Source organism: Sarcophilus harrisii, chromosome 1 (genome assembly GCF_902635505.1).
Source record: "Sarcophilus harrisii chromosome 1, mSarHar1.11, whole genome shotgun sequence".
In the NCBI taxonomy this organism is placed as follows: Eukaryota; Metazoa; Chordata; class Mammalia; order Dasyuromorphia; family Dasyuridae; genus Sarcophilus; species Sarcophilus harrisii.
The window spans coordinates 114,056,243-114,075,724 of record NC_045426.1 but is presented as its reverse complement, the minus strand read 5'-3'; the positions used below and the strand labels follow the sequence as shown (position 1 = coordinate 114,075,724).

The 19,482-nt window shown below is 34.1% G+C and overlaps 1 protein-coding gene across 10 annotated transcripts in view; it reads right to left on the bottom strand.

The window, feature by feature from the left end:
• Positions 1-19,482, bottom strand: part of PTPRD (protein tyrosine phosphatase receptor type D) — a 1,049,942-nt gene that overhangs the window by 340,470 nt on the left and 689,990 nt on the right. For all 10 annotated transcript variants that reach the window (XM_031947762.1, XM_031947812.1, XM_031947874.1 and 7 more), the window contains one exon: positions 2,010-2,155. In XM_031947762.1, coding sequence (XP_031803622.1) covers positions 2,010-2,155 — 146 coding nt within the window. The remainder of the gene's footprint in view (positions 1-2,009; positions 2,156-19,482) is intronic.

Sequence of the window (19,482 nt, the reverse complement as noted above, 5' to 3'; positions counted from 1 at the left end):
ATATATATGCATACACATATATATATATAATTTTTATACTACAACTCTACAATGACAGGATTTAAAAAAAAAAACATTCATTTGGAAAGATGTCATCAAAGCTAACCCAGAAAGTAGGTCAAATAGGCCATGAAAGAGTACTACTGAGCTGTCATCTTAGATTTCTTAATGAGCATACCTCTAGAATCATTGATCAGACCAGAAGCTAGAGATTTTAGAATGTTAGAATTGAGAGAACCTTAAATATCATCCTCTTCATTTTAAAGAAGAAGAAACTGAGATGCACAAAAAATCTTAAATGACTTGTCCAAAGCCATAATGTTTCCCAATTGTGTATAGGAAATAATCTCAGTCTACTGTAATCCACGGAAAGAACTACGTATACATACATATATATATATATTTGTGTGTGTGTGTGTGTGTGTGTGTGTGTGTGTGTGTATGTATCTATGACAAGCTCTAGGTACTGTTGAGTATAGATTGCTACCAGAAGGGGAGATAGCCTAAATGATAGTTTATGATAAGAAATAAAATTTCATCTAAAGGTTAGACCCCAGCTTTAAAAAGAGCAAATGAATTTAACTCAGACAATCTAAAAGGTCTAATGAGGACATAGAGGAACTAGATAAAATCAAGTCAATACTATACATTTATTGAGTGTCCATTGTACATATAGTCCTTTGCTTAGTGCTAGATGAGTTAAAATATAAGCCATGCTTCTCAACTTCAAGGAATTAGCAATTTCATAAGTGATGCAACATATATATGATAAACTAAATTTGAGAGAAATTTATCAAAAAGGCACAAAATGAAATAGTATGTGAGGTCTAAGAGGGCATCAACTTCATGGAGTAGGTAACATTTGATTTAGACTTTAAAAGGAGGAAGGCCAGGAGTTCAAGAGGGAGGAAGAGCCTTCAAGGTAAAAAAAAGAATGTAAGCAAAGATGGAGAAGTACAGTAGGTAGGTGAGTACCTACCTCATACTCAGTAGAAAAAGCATTTTAGTTTATCTGAAGGATAGAATATCTAGAGGGGAGTCATAAGAGATAAGGCTGAGAAGGCAAGAATTATGCATAGAGTCTTCCAAAAAATAATTTCCAAACCATCCATAAAAATAGTGACTGGAAAATACTCTCCAGTTCATGGGAGGGATTTTTTTTAGCAGTCAGATAGAGAAGTATCTTCCCCACAGTAGTACCTAACACAGTAAAGCAACTAGGTTCTAAAATGGACTGAGAACACTAGTAGCCCTGCCAAAACTGCAAGCTTGATTCCACAGCCACCTTAGAGAAGCTGTAGGTGGGATGATTCTGAAGGGAAAAAATAAACACTAAAGGAATGGATAAAATCTTAAATAATGAAAATGAAATCCTTGCTTACTTACCTCTATGGATTTTTAACAACCTTTGCAGATTTATGATTTTTCCCTACTATTATTCTATATCTTTACATGTTTCATTGGAATTGCCATGAAAATCTTTCTTAGAACATCTAAAAACATTACATGTTTATTTCAGATAAAGCAGATTGGGGGAAAAAATTGGAAACCATTGATCTATAGAATAATTGGAAACAAAGGAAAAGGGAGAGGGAATGGTAATGACTTCTCAAGACAAATTGGAAAGTTGGTATTAAATATGATGAGGTAGAGGGAGTTAGGAATCATTGCTCAGCTTAATTCATGGTCTATATTCTTTTTCTTGATTATGGTTTAAAATGATTTAATTAATCATAATTATACAGATTATATTTAATAGAACTACTTTATCCAAACTATTGATTGGCAATACTCTAAATTTTTATCAGAGTATTACCATTCTTAGACATATTGCTCATTCCAACACACCAGTCAAACAATTAAAGACAACTTCCCCATAGGTCTATTGGTCTTTGGTAACTCTGGCTTGTTTCATTTGGAGAAATGAGCAAGCAGAAACCAAATCCAATTTTTAAAAGACCTTTTTTTTCTTTCCTTTTCCCAGAGGAACAGAACAATGGACCTAATACCTCAAATCTCTGGTTGCTGACTTTTTTTCCCTTTTTGTTCCAGACAATTTTCGGTCTTGGGTCTCCTGTTGCTTGGCAAATGAATGAAGCGACTCCTCCAGAGACCCCTGTCTGGTCAACGGGAGTTCGAGTAAATCGTGGAGGTGCTGAAACAAGAACATAAAGAACTATAAGATGGAAGCTAGACACAATCATCTCTACTACTCTCACCCACTCTCCTCAAAAAACAAAACAAAACAAAACAAAACAAAAAAAAACAACCCAACCCAAACCTTCAAAGGACAAAGTACAAAGTCTACAAAATTGGGAAGCAGTAAGTTACCTTTGAGGGTAGTTTACAAAGAATAAGGGGGTAACTTTCAGGTCAAGATATTTGTTAGTGCTTTTATTGCTGAAATCTGTATTAAGGCAGAGATCCAATAACATCCGAATAGCAACATCACACATTAATTTTTATCACCATTATAAAAAAATCCAATTTGTCCTCTGTACCAAAATGAGCTCATCAATCAAAGTGAATAAAATTCTAGCTCCTTGCTTTGATGCTGCTATCAGGGCATGGCCAGAAAGCAGTCTTACTACTTCTGAGCTATTAAAATTAGTGACATTTCAGATAAATTCAAGACAATTTTTAAGGAGGCAAGAAATTACAGTGCCAAATTAGGAGGTCTGACCAGAAACAGAAAGAAGTCTGTAGCAGAAATGCCCTTTTCCTACATATGACAAACTCCCTTACCTGAAACATAATCTCTAATGACTAATGAAGAAAAGGTCAATAAACCTTTAAGTTTATGGATGATAATAATTGTAGTTTTAGTTTGTTTAGTTGTTTTTAAAGAAATATTGTAATAGAAGGAAAGAGATATAAAAATGCAAAAAATGATCCAACAAGAGATCAAATTTGTATTCTTTTACATTTAAAAATCTTAAGTTTCTAAAGATTTACCATCACTCTGTTATATGTGTATTCATATGTATATATGCAAGTAGAACTTTGCCAGTGTTTTCATTTATTTCAACTGATTAGCTTTTTTTTTTCTTCTTTTCAGCCATTGTCTTTGTTAGCATCTAATTTAAAAAAATTTTTTTTCTAAGTATTTTTTGTTATGTATATGGCCAAAGCCAATGACTGAATAAGAGTAAGATAGGAAAGATTGATTAATAATTTTTATGATTCCTAATAAAACTATCTTAAGATGACTTGATAATCATTCTGAATGATTTCAGGATCATCACTACTTTCCAGGAATCATAAATAAAATTATCAATTTGAGACCTAGAAGGAGCATCCACTGTTAAAGACAAAATAAAACACAATCACACAATTTGGATTTTGGATAGAACCTCAGAGGTCATTTAGGCCCCTATATGTAAAGTATAATTCCGTCTACCATAAACCTGACAGTTGTTAATTTTTTACTGTTTTTTTTTAATCACCTAGATAATAAATCCACTATTTACCAAAGCTACCATTCTACTTTTAGATAACTCTGAATGTCTGAAAGTTGTAGTTTTTTCCCCCTTCTTATTATTGCTTCTGGTACTATCTTTTGGAACCAAATAGAACAAATATAATCCTTTCACATTATGACCTTCAAATAGATGAAAAGACCAATCATCTCTTTTCTGTCTTCTCTAGGTTAAAAACATCAAATTCATTTTATATATATTTTATTGATTCCAGTATAGGGTGAATTCGAATAAGTCTGCCTTTGGTTCCCCTCCTTTGGAGATGTACTTTGCAAAGTCTTTAATAACACATGGTGCTGAAACCTAACATGACATTCTGCTCATGACTGATTAAGATACCTGCTTTATTCTGGATACTATATCTATAAATGCAAATAAGTCATGGTTGTTTTGAATAATGTTATGTGGTTGACTCATACTGAGTGCACATGAAGTTGATTTTTTTTTCAACCCAACTGAAGGACATTGCATTGATCATTATTAAGTTATGCCTTATTAACTCCAGTCACCTATTTTAACATAATTTTAACATAACAAAATCTTTGAAGATATTGAATCATTTAAACAACATAGTAAACATCTTTCTCAGGTTCCTGTTATTTCCAGAACTGATTAGCGTGTTATCTATACCTTTGCCCAAACTAGTGATGACAAAATTGATCAGAAAACAATGAAGAAAAGAGTCCTGCATATTCCACCAGAAATCTCTGTTCAGTTTGACACAAAACATTTAATTAATATGTTTTGAGCCATGTGTTTAGTTCAAAATGCACTGTTATCATTTAGTTTTTCTCTCTCTCTCTTGTCTACAATGATACTATTAGATAATTCATTAAGAGTCTTCCTGAAATTAAAGTATACTATGTCAACAAAAAAAAAGATTAGTCTGACTTAACAGTTTACGAAATATGTTTTAAAAAAGGGTTACCTTGGCATGACTTCTTAATAAATCCTTGTTAGTTTATTACATTGAGAACTCCCAAACTATCCCTGCAATGTTTTACAGACATCTTAGTAGCATGGTGGATAGAATGTTGAATTTGGCATCTTGGATGACCTGAATTCAGATTCAGCTTCAGATATTTAGTTATCTATGTGTTCTCTAGGCAAAGTCACTTAAAATCCATTTGCGTAAGTCTCCTCATACATTAAATAAGCATAATAAGGACACTTTTATGATCAACATTAATCAATTAAAGATCTCTGTGCTGTTGAGAAGGGAAAAACCTCAGAGCTCCTTAGCAAGAGACAGAAACTTAAGGAAAGAAAGTGACCCTCAATCAAAGTGATTCCTTTTCAAGACCAATTCAAATACTTCCCTAGATAGTAATATAGTTTTCTGGTAAGATTTCTAGATAATGCAGCCTAAGGGACAAAAGGCATCAAGAAGAAGGGATATGCATGAGAAATTTTGTATACAGATGCCTATTTTCTAAAAGTTCTGTGGCAAAATAGTGTCATATATTTTTCTAGCCTTTATTCCACTTTTGCATGCACTGAAAATTGATGACAGAGTGCCCAGGATGACCTGGGTAAGTAACTTAATCCCAAATACCTTGCAAAAAACCCCAAATAAAACAAAAATTAAGAAAGTTCCAAAGAAAAAAAAGTTCCCTCCTTATTCTTACCCACCAGAATAAATAACAATATAGGATGTCTTTTCTCTTTGAAAAGGAGTTAAAAATTCCAGAATTGTTAGCCATAAAGTGCCTCAACATTGACCACACCAGCTACCGTCTACCACTTTAGGCACTGGGAAGAAAGGCTGGATTAAAAGCAGGGAAAGGGTGGCAAAAAATACAATACATGATTTTCTTTTCAATCTCAACTTGGAAAACGAAAAGCTATCTATATTTTGGATCTAAATGTTCTGTGAAATACTATGGAAAAGAGAAACAGAAATAGCCTAGGGATGGAAAAAAAGGGCAAGAATGAGAGAAACAATAAATATTGGAAATCTATTTGGGAATCGGACAATAATCTCAGGGCTAAATGATCAAAATCCTCAGTCTTGACCAAGATGATGAAATGATCAGTGGACAGCCTAATATGATATGAGAAGAGGTGTCATGAGGGGCAGAAAATGAAAGAGTTCCAACTTCTCAGACCCCAGGAGTCCAATAGGTGCCCTTCTGTTATCATATAGTACAGTTAACTGTCTTTGTTATCAGCCTGTAGCTACCAACTCGAGGTTTTACAAAATGTATCTATTCTCAAGGCAGGTCTGACAAGTGAGGAGTATGGTGTTCTATTGAACTAATGCAGAGTGTTGAAGATGTCAAATTACTCTGAAGCCCTGAAAGTCTATTTTCTAAATGGAAAGATGAGAGACTAAACATGCATATGAGTCAGGGAAAAAGCATGGCTGTAATTCCAGAACTCCTGGGTCACATGAAGCTGTCTGTTTTCAAGGACTCCACATTCTCTGAATGTATCTAGTAAATAACCAGTGGATAATCACCTCAGAGCATAGTTTTGAGGAAAGGACTTCATAAAGCTTAAAGCGGCTCCAAAATGTGACTGTTGGCCATTGGAGCAAGTTATCCTACCCATAACTTTTGTAGAAAAACATGCACTGTTTAAAGGATTTTCATTAAAGCATCCCATGAGATATCCATATCATTTGAAGCTGATTTTTTTGGGAGACAAGAGAGGTGTCAAACTAGACCTCAGTTCGGGCTCTCTAATGGTAAATACAATGATTGGAATGCCATGGTTCTTACTAATGTTAGGGCAGAGTCGATTCAGGATCAGCAAAGTATTTATAACCTTCCTTGCCAAACTGCTGAGTTGAGTTTAAACACACACACACACACCACACACACACAACAAAACACATAGACCATGAACTTCATTAAACAAAAATGTGTAAGGATTTTTAATTCTATAAATACCATTTAAACATGGAAAAAGAGGTGTGGCATATTACCAGGAGCATTTTGAAGTGCTATCTTCTCTTAAACATCCCAGCCACTGGTATGTCTTAAAACTAAATCATACCAAAGATCATAGGATGAAAAGATGAAAAGAAAGAACAAGCATTTCATTTGTCTAATGTAATTCTAATGAATAAGATGCATCTGTGGACATCAGGAAATATGGAGCGTGGGGAACAAAACTAACAGTCTGTAACTAATTGGCTTTGTTTCTTTTAGCTGATTAACATTTCTTTAAATAGTGCAATTTGTTTTTTAAAGGGGATATTTGTCATAAGAAAATACTTTAAATTTTCAAAGAGAAAAGTTTAATCATAGTACCATAGAGAGGGGAAAGAACGAGAGTGAGAGACTGAGAGAGAGAGAGAGAGAGAGAGAGAGAGAACACAAGCAAGAACATCTGTACCAATTCAACTAAGGTCAAAAAATGTTAATTACGTGCCTACCATGTGCCCTGTTATTGACACTTTTAGGATTTTTAATACCTATGAGAATATACAAATATTTCTGAATTTATGAAAAGGCTATATGTCAAATGTTCACTTAGAAGTCAGTATTTTCTCCTAGAAGCATTATTAAATACTGTAATGAACACTCATAGCATATCACATGCTTATACAGAGATTTACACTTTATAAAGTGCTGTCCTCACAATCATTTGTGAAGTAGATAGGGCCAGTGTTATTTATTCTGATTTTTTAGATAAGAAAGGTTTACATAAGGTTACACAGCTAGTAACTGGTAGTTAAGACTCCAAGTCAGTACAGTTGTTCTTTCCAATACAACGTTTTGCTGTAGGCATTCTGCTCTTATGCATATATATAGGCTAACTCTCCAAAGTGAAAATTCTTGAACAATCCCTACAGCACGGACAGTTGTTTTGTCCTGGAATAACCTTACATGTAACTTAGACAACTGTCAATAGCCTCCAAACTTGTCTCCCAACAATCTCTCAACCAGAGTCTGTTTCCCTTCTAAGCAACACCTTGCAACTCTTATCTCATTTCAATGTTTGAATGGATGGGTTATGACCTTAACAGGTGAGTTACTTCTTTCAGTGGTGTTTACTGAGACTCATATCTTTTCATTTGTCTAATTCCTGTGAATGGCCTCCCTTAAATCTTCTTCAGGGGCTCCACCCAACCCTTTACAGTCTTTTGTGACAACAGACTGCCAATCTGTTATCATTCATCTATTTGAAAAGGCAGTAGATTTAAATTTCCATGAGTTTAGTATGGAACTCATGCACATATTTCTTAGCATATTTTAAGTGAGATAATACTATTGGAAATGTGAGTTCTCTCCTCTACTAAACTCTCCAGTATGTTTAATAGCTTGATAAGCAAATCCTATAATAAAGACCTTATCCATGGACTACATGAGGACTATAGGATGACCCATGCTACAATACATTAGTTTGTCCTAGTCCCGATGCTGAAGAGTGAAGAGCAATAAAGCAAAAGTTTTGTTTGTCTCATACCAGGGTTTGGCATCAGATCAAGAAGTAAAGAATGACTTCAAGTTATTTGAGGGAAACCCTAGGCAAATAACTATGCCCTTCTATTCCTCAGTATCCTCATTGATAAAACAAAAAATTACATAGTTAGTCTTCTGCAAGATGCTTTTCCCTTCTCCCACCATCCATAATGTTGGTACCTTTCTTCTGAGATTATTTTCCATTTAATTAAAAAAATTAATACACATTACTTTATGAATCATATTGGGAGAAAAAAATCAGAGCAAAAGTGAAAAACCATGGGAGAGATAAAAGAAACAGGAAAAAAAAAAAAAAAAAACGTGAACATAGTATGTGTTGATTTATACTCAGTCTTCTTAGTTCTTTTTCTGTATTCAGATACTTTCCATTTATGATGTATATATCTTGCATTACATAATTGTATGTATATAGTTCTCTCAAATGAAATGTGAGCTCCATGAGCATAGGGACCATCTTGGCCTTTCTTCAAATGCTCAGTGTTTAGTACACTGCTTGGCATATAGTAAACACAAAAAATATTTGCTGATATGAGTTGAATTTATGCCTTGTTTCATTAGGTGCTATGACTTAAAACAAAAACAAAAACAAAATCCATTATCAAATAGTTTCCTTGGGTGCTAAGCATCTCTCTGAACTTATGAATATCTTTTTGAATTTGGGCTACTTTTTGGACAACACAAACAGATTACATAAAGATATTCATACAAGAAGCCTTTCCTGCTTACTATCTGGGTTTGCTAAAATTTTCTTTCCAGTGGAACATCTATAATAATCCAGGGTGAGAGAGAGAGACAGAGAGAGAGAGAGAGAGAGAGAGAGAGAGAGAGAGAGAGAGAGAGAGAGATGAAATGAAATATAAGTTGAGGATAAGGAATGGGACATAATCACCTAATAATCCACCAGACTATATTTTTTTTTTCTTTAGCTATTGATAGAAGTCACCATCTGAGTGGGATCTATGATAGTCATAGATTCTATGTGTTTACAGATGTGAAATTTCAGCAAGGGAACTTAAATGGTTCAAATTCAGTCTTAGATACAATCTATGAATTTGCTCTTCCTATTTCTTGTGGCAGACTCATGAATTCTTAATGAAAATATGTAACTAGGAGTGCTATTTAGTCATTCACTCTTCAGTTTTCACTTCAAGCCCTGGGGTTTTCTTGCTAGCTATTTATACATTCAAAATACACAGACTATGCACCAGTTTACATTCAATAGAGTGATGAAAGTCCTTATGCAGAAACAGATGAATAGCCACGTATTACATACAATTTCCCACTCTCATAGAGTAGAGATGCAGCCAAATGACATAAGATTTATTGGCTATTTTATATTTCCTCTAAATGGTAATATACTCAAAAGGCTATTAAACACAGCCACAGTATTTGACAAAAAGCAGTCTTACAGATCCTTCAACATCCTTTTGGTAGATCTGGCTTTCAAAGCTGACTCATTTACATCCTTTGCTGCTAATTTACTCATTAATCATAATTTATCACATAAGTTACGCTGATCATCATTATAAGTAATCATTTTTCCTTAATTCTAACCTGTGCTTACCATGTACCTGCAAATTGGATCATGCAGAAAAGTTAATTGGTTTCTTATTTCAAAAAGGACAAGAAAGTAAGTTTAATGGGGGAGGATAGTTAAGAAGAAACAAAGAAACACCTTTGCAAAGTGACTTTTAAAATACTAATACTCATACTGCTCAATAAAAACACAAAATATTAATAATGATGAACAGGACAGGTATATTTGAGATAACTGTAGTATAATGGGAAGCATTTTCCAGGTTGAGTAAGCTTAATAGTATTTATATAATTAAAGAAATATCCTTTGTTTGTTTTTTTTTCCTCCTTATTTGAACATAACTTGAATTACAGCAACTGCAAAGGTATTATCAGAATTTGGAAAAGACAGTAACATTACCAGTTTTTCAGAAATTTTGTATATAACATGATTATAATAATAGATCTATAGATGGCAGTAATCTTAGGGGTTACTTAGTCTAAAACTCCACTCAACCCAATAGATGGAAAGCTGAGGACCAGAGAGGAGGCAGGTCACAGAAGCAATATAAGGCAAAGGGAGGATTCAAACTCATGTCTACTGATTCCAAACACAGAAATCTTTTCAGTAAACCACAACCCATATTTGTATTTAGGGCTACAAAATCTTTGGAGGAGAAAGTAGTTACACAATTTACTTATAGTGATAACAAAAATGTATGTGTTCACTGGGTCATGAGACAGACAAAAATGTTGCTGCTGCTAGATGGAACATATGGTGGATTTTATCATATGTAAATTATTTTAGATAAAAAAAATCCCACAGATTATTTAGATCCATCAAATGTTTCTATAGAAATGGATGTTGTGCCAACCAAGCTGGCAAGAAATCTGCAGGCATCATGGTAAGACCACTCTTTAAAGTTCATTACCATAAACCTTAGCACAACAATGAGTAGTACCTTTGGGATATACCATCCCTATGAAAGAGAGGAATATTTTCAGCTAAATAATTTTGAGAAAAGTTCATATGATTCAATTCAAATAGCATTTATTAAGTACTTACTATAGACAAGACACCGAAGATACAGAAGACAACATGAAAGCCTTTGCCCCTCAAGATTCTTCTACAGAACTTGAGAAATACAATATTTATCTTTCTTTTTAGGTTCTTATAAGTCCCTGTACTATTTCCTTTAAGAGGTCATTCTCAATAAACCCAATATTACCCTCTCTCTATCTCTATCACATACTTTTGTATTTACTTTTTCTATATACTGTACTGTTTACTTATCTTTGAATATGTTCTAAACTCTTAGGATACAGGAGCTTTTTTTATTTTTATCTTCAGTATTTAGTACTTGATATAAAGAAGATAATTAATACCTGGTGGATTAAAGGGTGTACAACATATTTTGAGAAGAATGGAGCACTAATATCTAATATAAGAAAAGGAGATAGGTGAGCAGTTGAGAAAGTACTAGGACTGTAATAAGGAAAAACTGAGTTAGAATCTAGTCTCACTTGCTACCTGGATGATTCTGGACAAGTCACTTTAATCTATGGATGCTTCTGTTACCTCAACTGTAAAATGTGGATCATAAAGGCCTGGAGAGACTTACATGAACTGATGCTGAGTGAAATGAGCAGGACCAGGAGATCATTATATACTTCAACAACAATACTATATGATGACCAGTTCTGATGGATCAGGCCATCCTCAGCAATGAGATCAACCAAATCATTTCTAATGGAGCAGTAATGAACTGAACTAGCTATGCCCAGAAAAAGAACTCTGGGAGATGACTAAAAACCATTACATTGAATTCCCAATCCCTATATTTATGCACACCTGCATTTTTGATTTCCTTCACAAGCTAATTGTACAATATTTCAGAGTCTGATTCTTTTTCTACAGCAAAATAACGTTTTGGTCAGGTATACTTATTGTGTATCTAATTTATATTTTAATATATTTAACATCTACTGGTCATCCTGCCATCTAGGGGAGGGGGGGGGGGGGGGTAAGAGGTGAAAAATTGGAACAAGAGGTTTGGCAATTGTTAATGCTGTAAAATTACCCATGTATATATCATGTAAATAAAAGGCTATTAAATAAAAAAAAAATGTGGATCATAATTGTACCTACCTCCCAAGATTATTATAAGGATTAAATAATGAACTTAAATAAATAAAAACCATGAGGATTAAATAAAGAACTTAGCTATGTTCATCTCACACTATGTGCTTAATAAATACGTATCTCTGTCTATTTCCTTTTCTTAAGCATTAAGAAAACTAGAAATACTGAGAGATAGGAACAGATTCTAGGGCTGAAGAACAACTTATTAATGAATTCTGGATCAAAATTTCATTGTTCAAACATTTCCAATATACATAATTCTCATTTTCAAGATCAGCTTTGCTACTGTTTATTATTTTATAGTTCAGTTTAGTAGTAGTTAATGCCAGAAAACTGGAATTTAAAAATACTTCAAAGGATAAGCTGAATCAAAAGACAATGCATATTTATTTTTATCTACAAGGCAAAGAAAACAAAAAGAGTAGGGCAAAAATGTTATTTCAATGTAAAGTTATGATACTTGATATAAAATTGACATGCTTACTTTCTACTTTCTATCAGGAGTCTTGCTTAGTTGGACTCTACAGAAATGTTGTTGTTTGTCCTTCATTCTCAAAAAGGACTATGACATCAGGGAAGTGATGCCATGACACCCCATCTTGGAGAAGCAGATAACCTGAAATCTCATCATCATGCTTATTGGCTCAGATTTTGATGCTCCACATGTTTTTAATTTCCTCTCAAACTCTTCCATTCGACTAGAGAGTTGGAGGGTAGAGTATGACCCTCCTCACAAAGACTTCCTTTAGAAAGGTTTAGAATCTGACTTTTCCAGGTGGCTCCATTTTTCATTTTCCAGCTGTGTAGCTTTGTTTGATTCCAGGTCCCTAAACCAGGTAAACCTGCTCTCCACTCATTTTTTAGTTTTTATTTTTGTATTGTCTTCTAATATTAAAATATAAAATATAAATTCTTTAAGGGCAAGAAATAATGAGCTAGGTGATTTCATAAAAACCTGGAAATTGATGAATTGATGTTAAATGAAATGAACAGAACCAGGAGAGCACTATACACAGAAACAAGATTATGTAATGATCAACTGTGATGGACTTGGCTCTTCCCAATAATGCAATGATTTAAGGCAATTCCATTAGACTTAAGAGGGAAAATACCAATGACAATCAACGAGAGAATTATAGAGACAATGTGAATTGAAGCATAGCATTTTCACCTTTTTTTCTTGTTTGTTTTTATTTTTCTTTCTCATTTTTTGGGGGTCTGATTTTTCTTGCACAACATGACAAAGTGAAATATGTTTAAAAGGATAGCACATATTTAACCTCTATCAAATTGCTTGCTGTCTTGGGGAGGGGGAGGGGGAAGAAAGGAAGGAGAAAAGTTTGGAAGACAAAATCTTACAAAAATGAAGGTTGAAACTATTTTTACATGTATTTGGAAGAATAAAATACTATTGAGGAAAAAAAAAGGAAAGTGCTTGAAATACTTGACCAGAAATTTAGGATCTTTTCATTATGCTAGACTGTCTTATAAAAAAACTTTGGAAATTACAAAACATTTTATAAAAATAACCAATTAGAATAACAGATTCACAATGAACTGGAATCAGAGGGCCTTGCCCCAAAGTATATGTCTGGTTTTGCTTTGCTGTACTTGTCATTTCACTTGCACATATTTCTTCCTCAGTAAAATAGGGTTAAAAAGACCTGTTAACTAACTATACCTCATGGGATAATTGTGAAGTGTCTTTTGTAAGATGCAAAGTGATATGGATATATAAGCTATGAATTCTTCAAAGGTTCTATTATCTCAGTGATGTGGTACCTATCAGTACAAATTACAATTCTCCCCTAATCTTTGTGCCTCGGACAGTTCATATCCAATGTACTATCTCATTCTGACTGTTTAACATGTGGATACTAGTACAAGATGTGGGCTGCCCATGCATCTCTCATCTCCCTTTCATATGACACAACCAGCCCCATCTCTAATTGTCATAATTTCCTGGATGAAATTCTTTAAACCACTTCTTGCAAGAAAACATTGAAAATATACTGAGCTTGTTTCAGCATCTCGTAAACTAAAATAGGAGATTTGCTGCTTCAGCCTATTTGTGCCTACAATGTGTTCCTCCATTGCCTTGTGGGACATTCACTACTTTGGTTCTTTGAAGATTGTAACATTCCAAGATTCACAGCCATGTAGCATCATCAGGACAACATTTGTGTTTAAAAACAAAAGATAGATGTTTAAAGTATCCAGGCTACTGGGACTCATCTAGCATGCACATTTCATAAATTAAAAGAATAGATACATACATGTACATATTATGTATATATGTTTATATATGTCATATATATTTATTATATATAAAAATATATGTATATATATATTAAAAACCACAAGCAATTTTAATGGCATTTTGAATGTGTTTCATTCAATTTGCATGTTCTTAAAAGAAAAGCATTTGCTTTTTCCTCAAATCTCAAAACCAAAAATGATTAAGAAATGACTTGGAATATTTACTGAGATTCTGACTCAAATGTGTGCAGCTATCAGGTCCCTTAACTTTATGTGGAAAACTAAAAAAAAAAAAATATATATATATATATATATATATATATATATATGTATATACATATATATGTATGTGTGTATACGTACATATACATGCATACATATGTGTATATATACATATATATGTGTGTGTATTTACACATATATATATATATATATATACAGGTTTGCTTCCTTATTTTATTGAATAACTAACAGTCATCACTAGAAATTCATAGAGTATTTTCCACTCTGTAGAAGAGATAGAAATGGAAAAAGTCTCAACATGGTACTTTAAGCTTTAAATTGTAGGGACTCACTGCCAAATTCAGCATCTCAAACACTGGATTGCCATCCTCCCAAATGAACGTTCTCCTCTCTGTTCTATTTGGGGTATAAAATATCAAAGGCATGATAACAGATCTTATGTTAGGCTGTGAAATCATATTCAAATAAGTAACTACAATGAAATAATAGATGAGCATCCAGGGAGCATGAACAACAAAGAGAGAACTCAAGTTGACATTGATATCCAACTTAGGAACAGAGACTACTACAATATTCTTGAGTTTGTAGATGGAAATAAACTCTAGAGGGAACTTTAATAAATTGGCCTCTAGAGAGAAAACATAATCCAATGCTATGATTTTCATTTGCCTTTTTAATTTTTAAAAATTCTCTCCAGTAAATAACCCATATTACTAATACCATGAAGGCACATTACATCCAAAGGAAAAAAAAACAAAAAAAACTTAGCACTTTATTTTTTGTGCTGTGCTGAGGAAAACACTCATGAAAGTACATACATGAATATACCCGCATGTACAAGCTACAAATTTAGATAACCGTCAGCAGAAAGACACTCTTATCCACTTCCTCCCTGAAATGATTTAAGCTCTGGCCGGTCCTTCTGTTCCAGTTTCTGAACAGCATCAGATTATCCAGATAAGCATTCATTCCGCCTCTCTTGATAAGTGAAATAAACTGACACTTGAACCTCTATAAGTAAGTCAGGCAGTACGCCTGGAATACGTGAACAACACTGTTCAGTTGGTCTAATTTTAAAATATCAAGTGCTTAATTTGTATCCCTGGGCTGTGCAGACCCTGGTCCCAGCTCATTTCGTTGCCGATTATGCATGTTTCTAGAGAAACACATTATCTGAGCCCTAGGAACATGGCAGGCATTCCAAAGCAGCATAGACAGAGAAGGCTGCCATTTGCCAAGGACCTTATTTTTTTTTCCTTTTCCTAATTTACAACTCATATTATCAAGTGGGAAAACAAAGGATTTTAGAGGGTTTACCCACATCGAAAGAACCTCTGTGAAAAACTTGCAAATGAGCTTTTAATTACACTGTTTACCAATATGCTTAGCCGGCAAGTAGAAATAAACTGAAACATTTCTTGCTGTGGCTTTCTCCAATTTAAGCTGTTGCAGGCAATATCAGAACAATTTAAGTTGGTTTCATGACAAATTATTAGGACACTTATTTTAGAACTAAAACCACCCGGTAATTATGGGCCCTGGCGCGCAGCGATTGTTTAAAGGATAAACAGAAGCTGAGGCTGACAGCTGATTGGTCTCACCCCCTGCTTTCCTTAGAACACAGGCACAGATAGACAAGGCCTCCAGCCAGATTCAGGTACACTTCAATCATTCTTCTAATCCAAAAGAGGCACAATAGACAATTCATACTAAAGAAGATTGAGAGATCATTGCAATTATTCCTAGCACCAGGGTTGAGAATGCCTTAAGATTAGAATGTCATTTTCTTGGGCATTCCATCATAAAATGGGAGTACCTTGAAATCTTGGAATGTTGGAGATCTTTCCCTCTCTGCCTTCCCCTCCCTCCCCTCCCCACCTCTCTCTCTCTCCCTACCTCACCCAGCCCCACCTCTCTCTCTCTCCCTACCTCACCCAGCCCCACCTCTATCTCTCTCTCTCTCTCTCTCTCTCTCTCTCTCTCTCTCTCTCACACACACACACACATACACACACACACACACACACACACACACACACACACACACATTCACTCACTCACAAATGTCTCTGTGCAGAGAAGAAAATTCCTTCCTTGAATTTGTGTGTTGGGAGCATATGTGAATAGGTCCATAGACACATATGTGGAATCTGGCTGGACTTAATCTACCTGAATTAGAAGAGAGGTTTGCAGATAATCCTGTGTTAATCTTCCATCTAGTTGCAAATGAAAAGCATAAACCTTCTTGCATCTAAAAGGTTAGTGATGTGCACCATTTCATCCCTCCAAAACATTACATAACCCTGTCATATCCACTTATTTAATGAAAGAAAATTTGGCTTTAAAGCTCTCTGCTGCTCCTTTTTCAAAATTTAATGTCTGCAGCCTGCATATGAATTATTTGGTAACCGAGAGCTAAAGCTGCTTCCTAACGTGTATTTCAGAATGAGACAGGACCTGATCTCCTTTCATAGTAGTTGAAGTAAAACAGGAATTTTTTTTTTTTTTTAAGAAAAATGGAAATCTAAACGAGGAAGGTTTCCATGATGATTAAATATGTCTGGTTTTCACTGAAGCAGTAGAAAAATATCCTTTAGAATATTCACAGTTTAAGAACAACAGGTAGGAAAGACAAAATGAGAATTTTGTTATCTATTGGGGACACTTTTACAATATTTATAGTGGGATAATTTAAACAGCTCTTCCTCCTATAGTAGGAAATTGAGGCTAAACCACAGGACATCAACTTGTAATTAGAGAAGCATCATGATAAGGTGGGGTTGATCCCTGGATTTAGATCCAAGATCCTGGTAGGCTTCTTCCTAACTATGTGACCATGGGTAGATAATTTTCCTGCTTGGGTCCTCCGACAGTAAGATGGTTTCTAAGATCTCTTCCAGCTTTACTCTTCTAAAATATTATGATTTTATAATTCTTGTTATAGCAAAATTCACTTAAATGATGTTGGTGTGGGCAGAATATAGTTTAGAGTATCAATAGTGCTCTAGGCTTATGCTCAGAATAAAATGGATTTGAATCCTACCTCAGATGTGCCTATGCAATTTGGGCAAGGCACATAACATTTCTATACTTCAATGTCCTTATCTGTAAAATGGGAATAATAATAGCACCTAAACTACTGTTTTTTTGTGGTCATCACATGATTTAATGTATATGAAATCAATGCAAAATTTGAAGCTATATATATAAGTGAACTATTATTATCATTCTTTCTCAGTATTGTCACTCAAAAATAATAATAATGATAATGATGGCCGAAATATTATTTGCATGTCCTTTATTCCAAGAATTTGTGTCATGAAATTAAAAAAAAAGATCCTCTACCGATAGAATCATAGATTGTCAAAACTGTCCATGATTCCAGAGATAGAGCATACAGTCACACCCCTTCATTTTATAGACATGGAGAAAGAAGTTCAGGAAAAGACTCATTGGAAAATAGCATCCAAGGCATGAATTTGACAGGATTAAATAATGTCAGGTAGAAGGGATCTTAGAGAGCATCTAATCCAATTCCTCCATTGTACAAAGAATGCCCCCCAAAACTAAGGTATTAGGAGGCTTTGACTTGTCTATTGTCACACATTGCTGGAGAATTAGAGTTAAAATATAGGCCTCCTGGGCCCCTTTCCAATGTTCCTTATACAAGCTTAATATGAACGATCTATTTATACTTTTTGGCTGTGTTCATAGACATACATATGGATCAGAGGTAATATGGTTGGCTTCAAATGCAGATGTACCTGTGTTAGAGCCCTGTCTCTGAGATTCTTTAGCTCTGACATGCCAGCAAAGTCATTTAACTGTTCAGTCATCCTTTTTCCCCTCAAATAACTATCTAAAAGTTTAAATTTCCTTCATGATTGACCTGCATTGGAAGGAAGGAGTTTCTACACTGGGAGCTCACCTACATGGATGAAATCCTTCATCCAGATCAAAATGTAAACACACACATATATATTAATCCAAAACCTAAGTATTAGAGAAGAGCAAGTTTCAAATTCATAAGCTGGAATTACATTTATAAATCTAGACTGAATTTTATTCATTCACGTGCTTTTGGTAAACTATGTTTTGACAATTAGTGACATTATTTATACAAAAGAACTTAAAAGGTCTAGGTTTGTACAGTTTTTAACTGTCAAATATATCTATGGACATGCAAATACATTTTAATTTCCTTATGGGCACTAATAGCAAATGATGACATACATCTGAAATAACACCATCATTAGTTCTGATGAAAAGAGATATAGCATAGTGGGAGGGAGAAAACACAGCATTTGTAGTCAGAGGCCTGGGGTTGGAATTTTTGCTCAGATACTTTTGTGGTGACCTTGGACAAGTCACTTAACTTCAAGACTTCAGTTTCCTCATTTGTAAATTAAGAGGTTAGATCATACTAGGTTCCTTCCAGAACTAAATGTATCATGGGAAGTCTGAAAATGAACCAGAGAAAATAATATAATAATTCCTCCTTCAGTCTAAGGACTGTAGCCACGGATCGGTTTTTAGACAGCCAATAAGCATTCATTAAGCACCTACTATAAACATGGCATTATGCTAAGTACTAGGAATGCAAAGGAATGTAAGGCAGCCCCAGCTCTCACAGAACTCACTATTACATTGCATTGTTCAAATTCACTAAATTGCTAAGTTATTACTTCTTATTTCTTGCCTACAAATCATTATTTTTTCACTTCACAGTGGTTTCTTTCCAATATCTTTACCAGTTTTTATTGTGATGGTTTCTGATCTCTTTAAAGTGAATGCAACAACAACCTCAAAAGTCTAACATTATAGGAATTTACGTGAGAGCTTTAAAGATATTTTATGCAGGGAAAATGGAGGAAACAATTAAATATTTAATAAGGAAAGAAGAGTTTTATTACCAAGAGGCATGTGGACAGGATTGAAGAAGCCTTTCCCTATTTGTCCTGGATGTTTGGTAGGTCAAATTTCACATATGAGGTTATTTCAATAGGCTTTTTGCTTTACTATACCTAAGTGCTTCCAAATGTTTCAGATTAAAGCAATCATATTTTCTCTAATGTTCTCGAGAAGCTTAATTCAGTAGCTAATGCTGGAATTAACATTTTCATGATGGAGGGATTGACATGCTTTCCATAGCTCTGTAACTTAGTTGTTAAAAGAGTGATACTTTTGCTTAACATTTGCATCTAACCATAGTGATAACTTTGTTTCTCCAGTTCCTACAAAATGCTTTTTTGGAAATGATGCTTTATTTGAATTGACCTTATGCATTGAATTTCTAAATCCAAAATAAAAATGCAGTAAGAAGTTATGTTATAAAATAATTCTAGATATTTTAGAGAGTAAAATCTTTTAGAGGACAAGGTATGAAAAAGAAAGACAAATTTAAATGACA